This window comes from Cydia strobilella, chromosome Z (assembly GCF_947568885.1).
Source record: "Cydia strobilella chromosome Z, ilCydStro3.1, whole genome shotgun sequence".
Taxonomy (NCBI): domain Eukaryota; kingdom Metazoa; phylum Arthropoda; class Insecta; order Lepidoptera; family Tortricidae; genus Cydia; species Cydia strobilella.
In genome coordinates, this window is record NC_086068.1 from 31745273 (window position 1) to 31764105 (window position 18833).

Below are 18833 nucleotides of genomic sequence, written 5' to 3' on the forward strand. Positions count from 1 at the left end.
TCATACCAAATAAAATTGCTATAGTTTGTCAAACATATGAATCTAGATTCATGCTCATTTCAAACATAGACATAGAGAATCATACTATCTTTGTCTTTCACTGGTACTAGCACCCAAAAGAAAAGGATGAGTATAGTTTTTTTGTTCTTATTTACTGCCAATTTGGTTTAACCAACTATAGTCGGTAAATAAGGCCCCATACGCACTAAAGTTTTTTCAACGCGCGTTAAAAAAGCGTTTGAATGACAAATGGGTAACCATGTATGTATTCACACGAAGGCGGTTTTTAAGCGCGGCGCTTTTTAGGGTTCCGTAGCCAAATGGCAAAAAACGAAACCCTTATGGATTCGTCATGTCTGTCTGTCTGTCCGTCCGTATGTCACAGCCACTTTTTTCCGAAACTATAAAAACTATAATGTTAAAACTTGGTAAGTAGATGTATGTTGTGAACTGCATTAAGATTTTCACACAAAAATAGAAAAAAAAATTAGAACTGAAACTCAAATTTTTTTTTCATCAAACCCATACGTGTGGGGTATCTATGGATAGGTCTTTAAAAAATTATATTGAGGTTTCTAATATCATATCTTTCTAAACTGAATAGTTTGCGCGAGAGACACTTCCAAAGTGGTAAAATGTGTCCCCCCCCCCTGTAACTTCTAAAATAAGAGAATGATAAAACTAAAAAAAATATATGATGTACATTACCATGCAAACTTCGACCAAAAATTGGTTTGAACGAGATCTAGTAAGTAGTTTTTTTTTTAAATACGTCACAAATCGTAAACCGCAATTTACCTTTTTATGTTTGACACTCTTAGCGTACGTTCAAATACTTCTGTTTTTTCGTGTGTTTTAGGTAAGTTGTGATAAAACTACAATGATTAACTAAGCATATAAATGATAATTTAATCGGAAATGCATTTGTAACATGATATAACGGTAATAAACATCCGAATAAAAATATTTCGTTCAAATATTGTTGTTTCCAGGTTAACAGAAATGTCACATAGAAATATCATCGTTTATTCGCGTAAACGGCGTAAAGTATTTACCTAGAATAATTCTGGCTCAGTTTTCTTTATATAGTTAGAAAGAGAACGTTTTAGGTGTGAAGTTAGGCATGTATCGAAAACTCACGTTAAAACGTTTGTGACTCATGGTGCCAGTTGATTTTTTTAGTTTTTTACGTGACCGGTAGAGGCACTGTACAATTACTCCATACATTTTCCTTAACTTTCTCACTTTCGACTGTCATTTACGGAACTCATGGTAGCCGTACTGGCACTTGTTTTTCTCAACAGAAACGCCTAGCAATGTTCTATTCGAATCAAATACAATAATTATCTAGTCCATAAGTATCGAGTCGTTCTATAATATAGAAGAATTTCTGAGTGCGAAATATTAATATATCTCGCTTGCCTAGAAGGTTACGTTTATTTTTATGGGCTTGTAGTTTTTAATATTTTAACGCATTTTATGTTTTTTCTTTGTAAAATTGTTATGCCTGCACTCCACTAATAGGGGATGAAGGGTAAAAGTTACAAATTTCTTAATTTTTATGATCTTTGTATAGAAATCATATAGGCTTCATACCAAATATTTTATCTCTCTAGGACATCGGGAAGTGCCCTGGGTACACTAGTTCTGTATAAGTATTTAGAACTTCACCCCCTTTATAACGGGGTGCAGTTTTAGGATAGCAAGCGGGGGTGGGGGGAGGGGGGGGGGTCACGGTATAGCGTTTTATGTAAACCCTAGGCTCATCAGGACATCGAGAAGTGTCCTAGTTTTACTTGTAATATATTCAGAACTTCACCCCCTTTTTTAGAGGTGGGAGAGTGAAAGATACAGATTTATTAGTTTTACTGTTCTATGTAGGTATCTAAAACCTGGACTACATGGGAAAGTTCAGCTTTCTAGGACAGATATAATAAAGTATTGAATAAAATGTGTAAGTATTGTATTTATTGGCTGTGCATTGGCTGCCGCGAAAAATGGCTATTTGAATAGCTTGCAATTTTATAATAATAATACGTTTTTATACAAAAATTATAGCTGATTAGCTAGACTGATTATTGTTCTTTAAGATTTATTAATAAAAGGATATATCATGCAAATAATATTTTGTGATCCCTTGTCCCAAAGGATTTACAATGATTTTTTTGTTAAAAGTAGGAAAAATTTTATATGTTAAGTTCAAGCTATATGTTATTGATTAATTTTGTATCGGTATTTGTTAATAAATGACTTCAACCAATAGATAGGTAAATATTATTTAATTGTCCCTCTAACATAATTCTTATAAATATTTTAGACCCATTTCAAATAGTGGTCTACCAGACCTTTCGTAGGTGGTTATGCTATAGAAATCGGACGTAGGTAGTTAAGGGTTAAAATTACTAATTATTTGGAAAAGATTTCATGAAATAAAGAGTTGAATAATAATTGTCAATCTATAATTAATTAAATTTAAAAGTAAAGTTATTGATTGTTAACATTTGTAAATGGAAGGTAGTTTAAAGAAAAGAAAAATGCGACTGGCATGGCGGTTAACGGGCATTCGGTTACGGGCAGAGGTGAAGGGTGGACGATTGTGAAGAGAGGTGATTGGATGTTGAACTGTAATGGAATATTGTGATCAAGAAATATATTGTTGTTATGAAAGCTGGAGTTTTTCTTACAAGATGAATATTTAAAAACGCTTAAATTACTTTTCTTGTATTCTAATAATATGCCTTTATACAAAGATTTAAGTGTCGCACTCAAAAAAAGGTTTGATCTCCATACATATTTTCAATAGCATCATAAACTCAAATAAAGAATGAAACGGTTCTTACTAAATATACGGATCTCGCCCTCCCTGTGCGTAACAAACAAAAATGACGTTAAATAATTCAAAAACATTTATCCAATTTCTCTGTTGTCCTTTTAACTGAATTAAAGTCCGAGGGCTATAAATAAAACTTTCATTTTCTTCGTTGTTCTAAGAATATATTATTTGTATTTGTTAATTTTACAGTGTCTAGTTACTTTCTTTAATAACTTAAGGGTAAAATATAACTGTTTTGAATTTCATAAGGATTTTGAAAGGTGTAAATCTACAGTAATCGGTACTTATAAGTTTAAAATTTTAAATAATGATCTGTTAGACACTCATATCGTATCTTGAAATAAATATGAGAATATAAATCCTAAATAAAGAAAAAAAGCTGAAGGCATAACTAATATTATATCTCACACCGAAAGCGGTTCCTCTACTAATGTTTCTCTAAAGGTTACATTCAGATTGAGACTGCAGCAGCTTTGTAATATTATCGTCTAAGAAATAAAAATAATGCGAAACAAAATTACTTGGAGTTGGAGAGTATTGAGAATGCGAATAGGCGAATGCCGAAAAAAAGGTATGGGTAGAAATTCGGGTGGGTAAAAATGCGAATGGAAAGTTTGCTACGCGGAATAAACGAGCTGCTCCTAATCTTAATGTACAATTAAATAAACTTCCTAACAGACATATTTAACTACCCGTAGAGACAATGTACTTGTTTTAAACTAACCTGAAAACAGAGCGAAGGGTAATTTGGTTTTTATCGATCGAAAGTAAAATTTGCATATTACTAATGCGGGCCAAATTGTATATAACGAGAGATAGTGTATTATTGTTTACAGTTGACTGAAGGCGTGTAACACGAAACTCAATACTTACACAATTTGTGAGAATTATTTAGTTATGGTTCCTAAAATTTTTATTTGGCTTATACTTAGTGTTATCAAGGTTGACTATGGGAGTGGATACGAAGCAAGTAAGTTATTTGTAACAGTAACATTATTATTGAAGTCTAAAGAGCAGGCAATACAGAAAAAAACTGGCGCAAAGAGGGTATTCGCACCATCATCTCGTCATAAATCAGTCAGCCTCATTCTGCCAATATATTTGTAAGCTTCTTTATAATTAATAGTCATATTTTGACTAAGTAAACTCGAGTGAAATCCCCTAGTGTGCAAATATGGTACTAAAGTGTTGTCCAATGGTTAAAAGTTATGTGTGTTAAATAGCAAATCTACATTATCATAAATATAATTAGATCAATTTAGACATATTCTATGAACGAATAAAATGATTTAATTCCTCCAATTATAATAAAGTACTGTAATTGACTTGGAATTGGTAAGCGGTTTCCGTTCGCGCTCTTTTATTAAAACGAAGTAGGAGAGATGTTTTTTACCAGTAACCGATACCAAGTCCGAGCGCCATTCTGTTATTGGATTGCAAACTGTGAACAAATGATCGTAAAGTGAGGTGACCGAAATATAATCTAGTTATTTAAAGTGAAACCGTGGTTTGATTTATCTATCTAGCGGCATTGGGTTAGTGTGTGGTAGTGGTTTTACAAATTTCAGAAGTGGTGATACGTTAAAGGTACGTGATCCTTTTTTCTAAATACATATTAGAATTTTGTGCTTTATAAATTGACCCAGTTGAAAGTGATTTCTAGTTAATAATTCTATTCGATATCTACGAACGATTACATTAATAATTTGAGTAAATTTACTGAAATTAAATCTGAATGCAGTGCCAAAAATAATTGTTGTTGAAATTATAACCTTCAAAACCACGTGTAAAAAAAAGCGTTCAAATTTTAACGGTTACTGTTAAAAGGAGTAATGAGTAATTGTTTGACTCAATTATAGACTGGTAATATCTTACTTTTTAATATTTGTAACATTAGTGCATTATTTTATTTTCTCTATAAACAATGTTAACATGTTTTGTTGTAAAGTAAATGTAACCGTAAACAATACTTAAATGTAAACAATAGTAAAATGTACAGTAGTAAAATGTAAACAGTAGTAAAATGGAAACAATAGTAAGATGTAAACAATAGTAAGATGTAAACAATAGTAAAATGTAAACAATAGTAAAATGTAAACAATAGTAAAATGTAAACAATAGTAAAATGTAAACAAAATATGATGTAAGTGAAATAAAGTGGCTATGAGCATATTAGTGTTGCCGTGTATTTTGTTTACAGCTGCAAATGAGTGACGGAGATGAGGCGCCACTGCCGGCTGAACTCCAAGCCGAAGCAGTCGATGACAACCTGGGTATCGACGATGCTCGCAGACGTAACATACTACGAACTCGACGAAGACGAGCGTTGCGAAGCCCTTCACCACGGAGGGTCCTACGGCAGCGTTCACCGTCAGTGAGGTCACGCTCACATGTACACAGAAGTCTTACTCGAAGCCGGAGCTGTTTCTACTTCAATGAGCGGTGCAGCGGACACCACAACGATCAACAGGAATCTCGGCGTCGCAGCAGATCCAGGGAACCACTGCGACGCTACGACCGATCTAGGGAAGCCTCTCGAAGACAACTGCAATCATCGGCTACAAAAGATACTTTACGTGAGTTTTTATCTCAATTTACAAAGCTGTTAGACAATCTTGGATCCTCTCATAAAAGTAACAAGGAAACTTTTTCTAATATCGTGGGCGTTCCCATGTATTGTACATATTGTCGTGGTCCACTCTCTTTATGCACAGACTATGATCAGTAGTTTTGTTCCCTTCATCCACGTTCATAACCAAGATTTCATAACCAGTTATGAATATGGATTTTTTTTCACTGTTTCATAACCAGTTATCAAACAAAACTTTGTTTTCCATTTTTACAACCCTTCATCCACGTTCATAACCAAGATTTCATAACCAGTTATGAATATGGATTTTTTTTCACTGTTACATAACCAGTTATCAAACAAAACTTTTTTTTTCCATTTTTACAACCAGAACCTCCTATACATGTCTGGTCTCCTGGTACTTTTCTGAATAATAAGAGTTTACTCAAACATGCAATTGGGTATGAGATTCAGTTAAACTGAAAATGTGAAATTAAGTCTTAAAATACAAATTTAATAGTAAAAAAACACTTATATGAACACGTAAAACTTAATCTTGTCAACTTGAACCCTTCGGCCGCGTACGAAACCGCAGGTTCGTAACCAATTGTGGCAGAAGAAATAATCGACGAATAACGAGTCTTTTTTTTACTCAAACAAAGCCTAGTAATTCTTTCGTAACTGGATTCGAGCGACAACTTTTATGTTTTTTTCCGACACTAGTTTCGTACGAGGGTAGTGTAAAATACACAATAACACCACTACACCACTCTTGGCACGACCGCTCGGCGCCACGGTTAACAGCCAACTACCCCCACTCCTGCAGGTGCAGTATACTACATCCCTTCCTTATTTTAACGAAAAGAAAAGAGTATTGATTCGCTCAGTCTTGTAATCATTCAATTATTTGGAAATCGATACATTTTTATATTTCAGTTAATTATAGATTAAATACAACAATCATATTAATCTTCATTTTGATCTTGGTCCGGTAGGGGTGCACTTTCGCTATTTTTATTTATAACAGACCATTCACCAGTTTCAGCTTTCTTGAGGTGAACAACATTTCTGCGATATTCTTTTCCAGTCGCGTCATTCCTTACTCTAACATCACCACCGCTTACGTCTGTAACAGTGTGCGAATCAGGATTAAAGTTAGGGGTAAGTTTGTTATCTTTTATTAGGTTTTTGACGTAGACCTTTTCACCGATTTCTAGATTACTGTCTGCTGCTTTCCTCTTCCTATCCGTATATTCCCGTCCCTTTTCTTTCTTTTCTTTATCCCTATCTCTTACATCTGAATCGAATATTTTGCACTCCATATCAGCCGCTGTGGGTATTTTGTCTCGGAACTGCCTTCGGAAGAAGAGTTCTGAAGGTGTTTTACCTGTGGTGGAGTGTGGAGTGCTGTTGTACATAATTAGGTATTCTAGGAGATCATCTTTCCAGTTCTTTTTCTCTACTTGGCTGATTTTCAGCCGTTTAAGTACATCTCTGTTTTGGCGTTCGACTTCGCCGTTCATCTGCGGCCAATAAGGAATCGTGTTGTATATTACAATGTTGCATTCCTTACAGAAAGTCTTGAAGGTCTGGCTGGTAAACTGATTACCATTATCGCATGTCAGAGTCGCAGGATATCCCAAACGGGAGAATATTTCTTTTAGGACCCTAACTGCATCTACAGCCGTGATACTTCGCATAATCTTGATTTCTTTGTAGCGACTATAGTAGTCGATGAGAACCAGTATGTAATCGTTTGATAGCAGAGGTCCTAAAAAGTCAACCGCAACATCGATCCAGGGTTCGACTGGAAGCTCTCGTCTCTTGATAGGGTGTGGGGCGTTAGGTGCTGAAACGAGTGTGCATCCTTTACAGGCCTTAACTCTGTTTTCAGCGTCTCGATCTATCTTTGGCCACCACACTTTAGTTCTGAGACGAGTCTTCATGGCTACGATACCGGGATGACCTTGATGTGCAGCTTCCAGTACTCTGTCTCAAAGTTCTTTGGGGATAATCAATTTGTTCCCTCTTAAAGCAATATTTCGTGCAAACAGATCTCAGTTTGGAAGGCTTTATAAGCGCTGACCGATTCATGCCATTTGTTTTCATACATTCCACTTTTAAGCGCCATTATTTCTTCATCTGTGGCACAGACGGCTTCAATTTCTTTTAGTGGTACTGCTGTCGGCCTGCTGTATTGTACGATCGCATTAATATAATTTTCATTGTCAAACGGTTTGGGACTGATTGATTGGCAAAGCCGAGAAATGGGGTCGGCAATATTGTCCTTGCCTGGCCGGTAAATCACCTTGTATTTGTAGGCCTGCAAGCGGAGAACCCAGCGCTCAATACGTGCGCACGGTTTAGATCTGGGACCAAATATGGTTTCCAAGGGCTTGTGGTCGCTTATAATCTCAAACTCTTTGCCGAACAAATACGTTTTAAAATGTTCGACTGCCCAGACTAGGGCCAAGGCCTCTTTCTCGGTCTGGCAATATCTTTTCTCACAGTCGGTTAGGCTCTTGTTACCGAACGCTATGACACGGGGACCATTTTGACCTATTTGTATCAGCAGGGCCCCAAGACCTACGGGAGATGCATCAGCTACTATTTGCGTTCTGTCAGCCGGATTATAGTAGCCCAGCGTTTGTATGCTTGACAACCTCGTTTTTAATTTGTCAAACGCTTGTTCTTGGGAGCTAGTCCAATATTTACGAAGGTCCGTCGTTTTGCTTAATTTAAGTCGTACGAGCTGACGAAGGGGTTCCGATAATGATGCCAAATTAGGAATCCACTTCCCCACATAATTAACCAATCCGAGAAAACTTTGAATCTCCTCAACATTGGTTGGTCTCTTCGCCGACTGAATGGCTTGGATATATTTGTCGAGTGGTTTTCCCCTTTAGCAGTGAGTTCATGGCCAAGGAACTCAATTTTATCTGTCTTATAAATGCATTTGGATTCATCAAGCAGGACGTCGTTGTCTTTTAACACCTGTAGTTTACTTTTTCTTCCAAAGGTATCGGTATCCTTCTATACGGTTGGCTAACCGGTTTTACCTTATCATCGATTGGAATTTGAATTTTAACACCTTTGAATTTAGGAAATGTACTGATGTTGTTAACCGGTATGCCAGTCTGAAGAACGCCGAGTTGTTTTGCGGTTGTCCTTCCCAAGAGGTTACGCGACCCATTTCGAATGACATATAGGGTTGCCGTTGTTTCAAGTCCATCACGAATGTATATCTGTGCCTCGAATCTCCCCGTTACCGCCAGCGGCGTTTGACTGCCATAAGCCACTAATGTTTTGTCAGGCTTTGCGATTTGGTTTGAAGTTTTCACGTTATGGCTCTTTAAATATTCCCACGTTTCATCAGTAATGATATTGCATCTACACCCAGAGTCTATCAACATCTCAATAGTGACACCACCGACCTGACAGTTGATAACCTCATCGTCATCTAGATGGAATACATAGTCCACTTCTTCGGTATCCTTTTGTGGGTTGTCAAACTTTTGCCTTTTTGTTTTATCAAATTTTCCATCTTTTTTGTGTTCAAATTTCCGTTTTCTAGTTTTACAGTAGTCTTTAAAATGTCCGACAAACCCACATTTCAAAATTTTTTTGTCCCTGGCAGGGCATTCGGGTGCAAAAGACAAGTGTTTGTTGTTACCGCATCGGTAACAAGTCTTTGCGGTACCTCTAGCTGGTACTTTTTTTAGTGTCAATTTTATTGATATCCGATTTATCTATGTCACCCGCCTTAAATGATCCAGCTTTCCCAAACGTGTCTAGTTGCCTATTGACAGTCTCCAGTGTGGTAGCTATAGTGATCACTTGGTGTAAAGTGACACTATCGCCGGCCGACAAAATCTTTTTTCGCAATTCAGAGCTATTTCCCTTTTCAGTGATTTGGTCAATTAAATGTTCGTCCTTTGCCGTAAATTTACATTTGTCAGCCTGTTGACGAAGTCTCACAAGAAAAGCTTCAAACCTTTCGCCTTCATCTTGTTTCATAAGTCTAAAGATGTAGCGTTCATAATATCTACTCTGCTTAGGAGAAAAATAAGCATCTAATTTTTCCATAGCCACATTATAGACATCCACGTCCTCTGCTTCTTCGGCGTGAGCACCCGGCAAATTGTAATAGACATCTTGCAAAGAAAGGCCACCAAGATGTAGTAAAGTGGCCCGCTTGACCACACCGTCGACAATATTAGCGGCCAGAAAGTATATCTCCAGCGCGCGTTTCCATTTTTCCCATCTTACACCGACGGAAACCGGGTCGCCTCCACAGTCGAAATGGTCTAAACTTGGAATAGTTGATGTTACTTGAGCCATTTGGTGCGATCTGCAACAACAAGTGATTCTGTATAGTCTAATTTGCAACTACACAGAATCCATTGAGTACCTAATCAACATTCACCACATGACCACATCACACATGACCAACTATATCTCGTAAACATCTACGACCAGGGTCTGTCAAATTGACCTTTCATATAAAAGTCTTCCAAATCACTTCTATATACGGCCTGTCAAATTAGCCTCTCATAACACACTGTTAACTTTAATTACAGCAACCATGGTCTATCATATTGACCTTCCATATAAAAGTCTTCCAAATCACTTTTATTATTATGTGGTCTATCAAATTGACCTCTCATATATAACTTAACTCGGGCAAAGCCGTGGCCTATCATATTGACCTTCCATATAAAAGTCTTCCATTACACTTTTAATATCTACATACATGGTCTGTCAAATTGACCTTTCATACCCGTACAACAAACAATAACAACAGTGAAACTATGGTCTATCATATTGACATTACGTGTAACTGTAATACCCGCCATAGGTAGGTACCGGCATGGCCCGTCGTATCGACCGCTTATAATACCTACCCTAAGATCTTAGTTATTTAAATACAGTACGTCGTGTATGTCAAAATACCGGTAATAACTTTTCATTTAATAACATCCGCAAACATTTCTTACTTATGAAAGCGAATACTGTATTATTTGGCCGTTTGGTAGCACGCGTCATTTAAACAAATAGCGGTGTAGAAGTAATAACAATTATGCACCACAATCAATCACAGGACCGTTCATTTAATCCGTAGGTATTTCAATGTGGTAAATATGTTGCAATATATTATGAAGGGTTTTTTCTTTAATAACCTCTTTATAACTTAGGTAAGTACTAGAATAGACTTAATGAAAGGAATCCAGTAATAATTATCTGATCATTCATTAACGGTACTTCCGAATATAATAAAGAAAGCTGATTTCCATCTAGTAGGTAGGTACTTATGGTTGCAGGTGCAATAATGCATCGAGTTATCATTGCCCCGCGCTGCGTCTGCCGTTGCAAATTTCGTAAACAAAACAGTTATCACCTTTTCCATCAACTAACTATTCATCATAGGTAAAAGCCGTTGTTTACTATTCATATTATATCAATTCCATAGCCAATAAACAACACCTCGATATAAAGTTCGCTTCCATTCGTATCTACAACTTTTTAGCTAATTAATGTTCCTTCCCTTTCCTTTTAACAAATAGTTGTAATGTACTTACATTTTCCTCGTTCGCCACTTGTAAAATACACAATAACACCACTACACCACTCTTGGCACGACCGCTCGGCGCCACGGTTAACAGCCAACTACCCCCACTCCTGCAGGTGCAGTATACTACAGGTAGGATGAATAGTCAGAAACAAACTCTTAATGAATATAATAGAAACTTAAATCTTCAATATTCTATGGTGTATGTGAATTTTACTTCATTGTTTTCTTTTGAAATAAATAAAATACTGCTAAGTGCTCGTAACTGTTATATATTTGCCTTCACATATTATTAATTAACAATTTGTTACAATGTACTGTTAGGTTCTTACATAACAAGCTAAGAATAAAAAAGAAAAGATGAGGCAATACCATTAATTTTCAGCAACGCTTGTCTCATAAGGTTTACTATGTCTTGAGTATGCATTCTATTAAAATCTTGTGCAACGTCGGGTGCTACAACCAACTCCTCCCAGGCACCTGCTTCTAAATGCTCCCGGCACACACGTGTATGCCGAGGAATATAGAAATCGAAATCGCATAGTTTTATTCTTATCGTGTTAGGTATTTCCTGCAGCGATTCAATGTTCTCGCATCTATTAAAAATACATTTTTCAATGTTTTCTGCAGCTCTAATTATTGTCAACGGCTCGACGACTGGGCTAATTTCGAAGTTCATAGTATCTATTTTTTGCAACTAGTTATTATTTCCGCGACAATTCAGTATTCTTTTCACGACAATCCAACACAAATATTCTTATTGTAACAAATAATTGTTCCCGTAAAAGACGTACGAAGTGTTTGACATATACTTACACAGACATATGACAGTATAGTAAATAGATTAAGATTTAATGTTTTTTACACAATATAGGCCAATGAGTGACAAATAAAAAAGTATTTACTATTTTAATATTTTTATTAGGTTCATCAACAAAACAAATTTACTCTCCCAGTGGGCTACTTTCTTTCTTTACTAAAGCTTAGCCTTTTCTAAAAAAAAACTACGCATAACTGGCTTAAATAAAAATGGAACTAAAGTAGAAAAAAAATTAAATCGAAATGGACATATCAATTCTATACAATGACCTACTGTAATTTCGTTTAGGTTTAATTGTACAATTGATTTCTTATCTTAGAACATAAAAGGTGCAATTATTTCTAAGCAGTGTCCTACATTTATTTCTTTTGCCATTAATTCTTATATTGTTTGATTAATTTCTTTGTCGATTTCGACGTAGTTATCATTTTTTCGTTTGGTTTTTCTGTTCCTCATTTTAAATTCTTTTTCTAAAATATCCAAAATTTTAGCTATGGAGGGCCTTTTCTGCCCAACAAAGCGGTTTATTCGTGAATGCCACCCTTCTAGATGATTAGTATTTCTTATTTCTTCGCCTTGACAACACCACGTTTTAATAAATTGCACATCCTTTAACCAAAATCGATTGAAATAATCATTGAACTTTGCTACCTCCTTATTTTTTGGAGATTTTTTCATTATGTAGTTATAGCCCGCAGTAATGTATTTTAAGGGTAAACGTGCCAGGCCAGCACATCGTGCAACATGTCTCCTCTGCACTCTTGATTTGATTCCTAACTGTTTGGATTTTTTAAAGAGACTGCGACAAAAATGATAAAAACAGCCCTTTAATGTCGCATCTGGAAATACTTTTCGAAGAGCATTCATAGCAGCTTCCTCATAATCCAACAATATCTTTGATGGATTCCAATTTGGAAATCTTGTTTTGATTATATCAAACAATTTTTGGTAGGTTTTGGTTGTTTTTCCTTGGAGAAAGGCAAAAAACAACGGAATCACTTTTTTTGTGTCAGTATTGTAACCGTGGATACTATATATTTGTTTGAATGGTTGCGGGCAAGATTTGAAAGTACCATCGAGTAAATAAACTTCAAAGTTTTGTAAAATGCTTTCAGTATCCGGAGAACAGAAAACTAGAATTCGGATCTCATCATTATAATCACCTATTAGGTATTTCTCGAACTTCTCGGGCACTATCACTTCCTTGGGCAGTTTATGTTGAAGTTTGGGAACTTTCAATACATTATTTCGTGCATTGTACATACCACTTTTGACACTTTCATATGTCGGCAGCTCCGCAATCATATCCAAACCATCATCCTTTAGTTCGCATATTGCCGCTTCAAATTGTTTTTGAATAGGATCATAATTTTCGCAAATTTTGCTCTTTAACTGAACCATCTTACGAGATATTATATATTTAGCCATATTTGGAACACAGTCTGGGATGTGGGGATTATCTTTTATCACGATGTTTTTGGTACTAAGCGTTAAATTTCCTTTACATTTCTTGGTATGATTGCAATGCCAAAATTTATTACCATCAACATATGTTTTTCGGAGATGGTATTCACGGCCGTTAAAAATTAATTTTGTACCTCCTCGTTTAGTAGGAATAAACTCCATCGTTATTTACACAAAGAAGAAAATACAATCAATTCTTCAGGATGACTTTCCACAACAATAAACATTTGACACTTGAAACTAATATGATAATCTATCACTTATATACATCAGTTATCTATGAGTGTAAGCTAGCCAGTTTTTTACCATACAGTTCCTATTATACAATATCTATATTTAACAAACAAGTTTAAGTTTTACTATTTATCAAAATGACAAAATAACTATTTTCGTGTTCATAGTTATAAGTGTTTTTAACTATTAAATTTGTATTTTCAGTTTAACTGAATCTCATACCCAATTGCATGTTTGAGTAAACTCTTATTATTCAGAAAAGTACCAGGAGACCAGACATGTATAGGAGGTTCTGGTTGTAAAAATGGAAAAAAAAAGTTTTGTTTGATAACTGGTTATGTAACAGTGAAAAAAAAATCCATATTCATAACTGGTTATGAAATCTTGGTTATGAACGTGGATGAAGGGTTGTAAAAATGGAAAACAAAGTTTTGTTTGATAACTGGTTATGAAACAGTGAAAAAAAATCCATATTCATAACTGGTTATGAAATCTTGGTTATGAACGTGGTTGACTACATATTTACTTGAATGACGTTCATGTGACATACGTGTCACATGCAAATAAACATACGCGTTTATGTAACAAAATATGGTTTATTAAATTTAAAATGCCGTATTCTGGTGCCGAAATAATAGCTATATAATAAATCTTTCACACGTAGGTATTTTCTATAACCAGAAAATATTATTTTAGAATGTTACCTGATAAATACAAAAATACAGTTTCTGTTGCATTATTTACGTAATACGTTAATAAAATTCTATTTTATTTCTAAGAACTTGAGTTCATATTCTTTTATTTATGTATTTATTTAAGAAACAAACAGTCTTTTATAGTTATACATAACACTGGAAATTTTCTTAAAGCTAGACTTACAGTTTCCTTAATAAAAATATTTTAACATCATGTTTAATAAAGTTCCTACAGAGTAAAACAGAGCTATTTGTGCAAACAAGAACAAAAACAATAACAACAATAATGAAAATAAAATGCAAGAGTATCAGTGTTAAAATTAAATTGTATATAAACTGAATACTAAAAAGGTTTTGTCTTTATTCTTTATATTTGTCTAGAATATTCGATACTCTAAATGTCAAATAACACGCTACTCAAATGCTACTGCGAATGCCAAGTAGTCTTATCATAATGGGAAGCTGACCTTTTGTTTTCGGACGTCACTGCCATCACTGGTGTGTCGGTCAGGTCTCAACAGCTGACTACTCGTAGGCGTGTAGATATCTCGGACTCCCCAGTGAAACGTGACCATAAGCTCCGTAACAAAATATGCGTAATCGGAGAGCTTACTTATCCCAGTTTCTTTAGCCCTTCACTTGCGTATGATTTTAATATTTTGATTGAAGTTTATTGAAGCGTCATCTAGTGTTGAGTAGCTGCATTAGATTAGTGTTAGGCGAGGTTTTGTGAAATAATTAAAGAACAGATTGTGGTTCATAACTTTGACGTTATATTTTAAACCGTGTTATATGTTACCTACAGTTGATATTCATTCTAAAAATGTCAACCGGTAATGTATGCCGTGTTGTACTTAACTATGAATGTGTGAGTGGCGACACTGGTATTCATACTAAAAAGCTGTCATTTCATATCCACTAGTTTATTAATTCGTGATAATTGCAAACGAGATGGGCATCCTTCGTCAAGGTGTCCCAAGCCCTTAAAAAATGCACAAGTGTTCCTTAATTGGTCATGTCGCGTCAGAATGTTTTCGTTTCAGCCCAGACGATAAAGAAAAAAGATAATTAGTGATTGGCCAATTACGAAACAATAAAGTACCTAATAAATACATACAATAATAGCTTTTCATTGGGGGACGAAATATGCTTCTTTAATCTTGGGAGCAACCTAAGCTCATATCGAAATAGCGAAGTTTAATTGGTACACTTAACGACAAAGCTAAAGTTGACAAAGTATAGTTGTTTAATCTCTAGGTTCATGTATAACTAACATATTATACTATAAATTGTATACGCTGTTTGGAATGAGGTGTGTTGTGTGTCCAAATGAAATTAATTGGTTAACTCTTATAAGATCCTATAGACTTAATAGAATTAGTAGCAGTAACAGTAAGAAATCACACAAACCATTCAGATGGGAACTGTCAGGAACAGAATGAGGACAAAAAAACCAATGCGCTCGAAAAATAAGGGTTTTAAGAGACAGTACCATGTAATGTAAGCGAGACAGGGTAACCTAGTAATATCCTGCGCTTGGGTTAGTGTGTGTGGTAGTGGTTTTACGCTGGTGTGCAAATTTCAACTTTCTAGCTTTTATAGTTTCGCCTCTGCGTTGATGAGTCAGTCAGGACACGTGCATTTATATATATAGATAAAGGAATAATAATAATAAAAGCTGGGAGGGAAACGCTGACAACCGAGTTCGAGTAATATGTTTTTAGGTAAATATTTTTTATAAACAAGTACGTGGATATTTGGATAAAACAATCATCAACTAAAATCCATGAGTATTATCTCCCCAAGCTCTTATTTATGTCCACTCACCACGAAACATTAAATCTGACAGCACCCTAAATCCCTATATATAACACAAAACGACAGAAACATTCCACGCAACAAATTCGGGAACAACGAAACATACGAGCAACAATTATGGAGCGACCGCGTCATCATTCATAGGGTAAACGTAACAATAACCTCTCGGCACGAGTGAGAAGCGAACATTTTATACCTACCTAATTACAAAGCATATCATTAAGTTATGGGAATGTAAAATGTAGGCGCAGCCTCGCATAACATAATAAGGTGGGTAGGTAGTTAAATATAGTCAGTATCAGTCATTAGGTATTCTCACAGATTTTCCTATATATCACATAAAAGTTCTATGCTCGACTAAAAAAAGTCTTAGTACCTACCAACCTAATATTATTATGTTTTATGAGGCGTAGCAATGAATTTTATTACCTACCCAAAATTAGTAAACACGTGTAGGGGCAAGGTTTTGAGTTTTCTCTGTTACGAGAGAGTTCACTCATTACAATAAGTGGTAAGTAGTCAATCTTCCAACAAAAAATTGAGCGAACGGCGAGAAAAAACAAGTGACGATGTTCCTGAAATAGCTGTAATTATAATTAGCCATGATTACTAAGATTACCACCTCATCTTCCGTACCTATGTAAGTATGTTACTACCTATGTCTTTTTTGTGTTTTTGGATAATTGACTCTGACAGGTGGCGCTAAGTAGTAGCTAAGAGTAGGTATGTCCGATACCGATTCCTTAAATCGCAGAAGTAAATGTAAACTATTAATCGAAACGATATCAGTAAATTTACAGTATTTAACACTATTTACAGATTTAACATTTCTTTTGCAAATGTGATGAAAAACATTGTGTGTATCATGTTAGTAATTCGCTTCTTACTGCTCGTAATACACAATATAGGTACAATTATTATATATAATATATATAATAGTTTTTTGTAAAAGCGTTATCCCCCACTAACTAAATGGTATCGCCAAGGGCTTTACATGAAGCAAAACGTTTGAAAAAATGGCGGAACCTCTAATTAAACTAAAATTTCAGTTGAAATCATTGAAATTGGTCAATGATTATAATAAATAGGGTGGTATAAAATTGTGCGGTCGATAAAACTGCACACACACACACGCCATAACAGGACAACAGAGTGATCTTCGTAGGTAGTCAACTTCAGTTGTGTTTTGCTAGCTGTCACAACTGGCACGCGCTCCCAACAAAATAATTATTATCAAAGCGAAAAAAGGATAACAAATACGTAAGTACAAAGATTTTATTCACATTTGAAATGAATGCGTTACTGTCTTACTGTACAAAAAATCGAAGTAATTTATGTGTCACGGCAGTATCATTCAAGTTTCGACCTCATAGAAAGCAGTTTGAACATTTTCTAAGAGATGGCAGTAATATAGTAATGTTTAGAGTGGTATTGAATTGTGTAAAAATTTACATGCACTTTGAGTGCATGTAAGACTGCGCGCGCAATCTTACACGTTCCTATTTTTGTAGTTAAATATTTAAAAAAAATTACATTAATCCAGTCAGCTTTACAGTTTTGTGTTAAATTTTGACTAATGAAATTATTTATTTATTGTTCCTTCTTTGACTCGCAATACGAGTGCGAGTCGGACTCGCGTTCCAAGGGTTCCGTACATTACACAGTTTAAACAATGTATTTTTATGTAAAACGTGAGTGAAATGTCTTTAAAAAACCCGAAGGGGTCGGATCAAAAACAAAGTAATTAAGTCCGACTCACGCTTGACTGCACATTTCTAATAAGTTTTGTGATCTGTGATCTATAGGTAAAGATCTATTTAGTGTATTTTTTTCAAAAATTTTGACCCAGTAGTTTCGGAGATAAAGGGGGGGAATGGTCATTTTTTGCCTATTTTTTTGAATAACTTCTAAACTGTTTATCCTAAAATTATAAAATAAATATATTTGAGATTCTCATAATAAGATCTTTCATTTGATATGTAACACGGTATATTTTTAAAAACTTTATTCTTTAATTTTCTCATTTACCCCCCAAAAGTGGCCCTCGTGTTTAAAATTCATTTATTTACGTTACATGTCCGTCTTTGGGTCACAAACTTACATAAGTATACCAAATTTCAACTTAATTGGTCCAGTAGTTTCGGAAAAAATAGGCTGTGACAGACGGGCAGACAGACAGACAGACGCACGAGTGATCCTATAAGGGTTCCGTTTTTTCCTTTTGAGGTACGGAACCCTAAAAAGAATAAGAACAAATAAAAACAAATCCAAAAAATATTAAAAAATAACTAAATTAGAGACTAAGAATAAAAAGAAGATTTGGATGTGCGAAGGATGTAACGCCAAAAAATATAAAAAACGTATCGAAATTAGAGATTAAGAATAAAAAGAAGATTTAGAGGTGCGAAGAATGTAACGAAATATATAAGGAGCCAATAGTAGAAGAATGGATCGCTTGTAATACATGTAAGGAGTGGTGGCATGAAAACTGTTTAGACTACAATGACTCCAGCGCTTGTATTTGCAATTTATAATATAGTATAGTTGCGCATTCTTATCGACCTCAAAGCGCAATTTTACACACTAGGATGTACAAAATAGCGCAATTCCCGATTTGTGGTTTTAATTTTATTGCTAAGAAGATTGTATATTTTTTATTACAATTCGTATAATAGTTTGTTGCCAAAACAAGGTTAAATAAAAAATTGAAAAATTTACACCTCCGGCAGGACTCGAACCTGCGACCATTGGAACACCGGTCCAATCGCTTCTGCCAACTGAGCCATGAAGGCCTACCGGATGTGTGCGAATAACAAAAAAATACACACACA

General features: G+C 35.1%; 1 protein-coding gene and 1 long non-coding RNA gene across 2 annotated transcripts in view; both read right to left on the reverse strand.

The window, feature by feature from the left end:
• Positions 1-299: 299 nt before the first annotated feature.
• The window catches only part of LOC134754506 (uncharacterized), a 157206-nt gene continuing 138672 nt past the window's right edge, over positions 300-18833 (reverse strand). Inside the window, exon 2 of the long non-coding RNA XR_010128912.1 lies at positions 300-493. This is a non-coding gene — a long non-coding RNA (uncharacterized LOC134754506). The remainder of the gene's footprint in view (positions 494-18833) is intronic.
• Positions 6309-7069, reverse strand: LOC134753911 (uncharacterized). The gene has a single exon (XM_063689876.1). The coding sequence runs from the start codon at positions 6923-6925 to the stop codon at positions 6368-6370; it is 558 nt and encodes a 185-aa protein (XP_063545946.1). The 5' UTR covers positions 6926-7069; the 3' UTR covers positions 6309-6367.

Bases quoted from the DNA above. Each gene is read 5' to 3' on its own strand.
- LOC134753911 (XM_063689876.1), bottom strand. From the start codon at position 6,925: ATGAACGGCGAAGTCGAACGCCAAAACAGAGATGTACTTAAACGGCTG.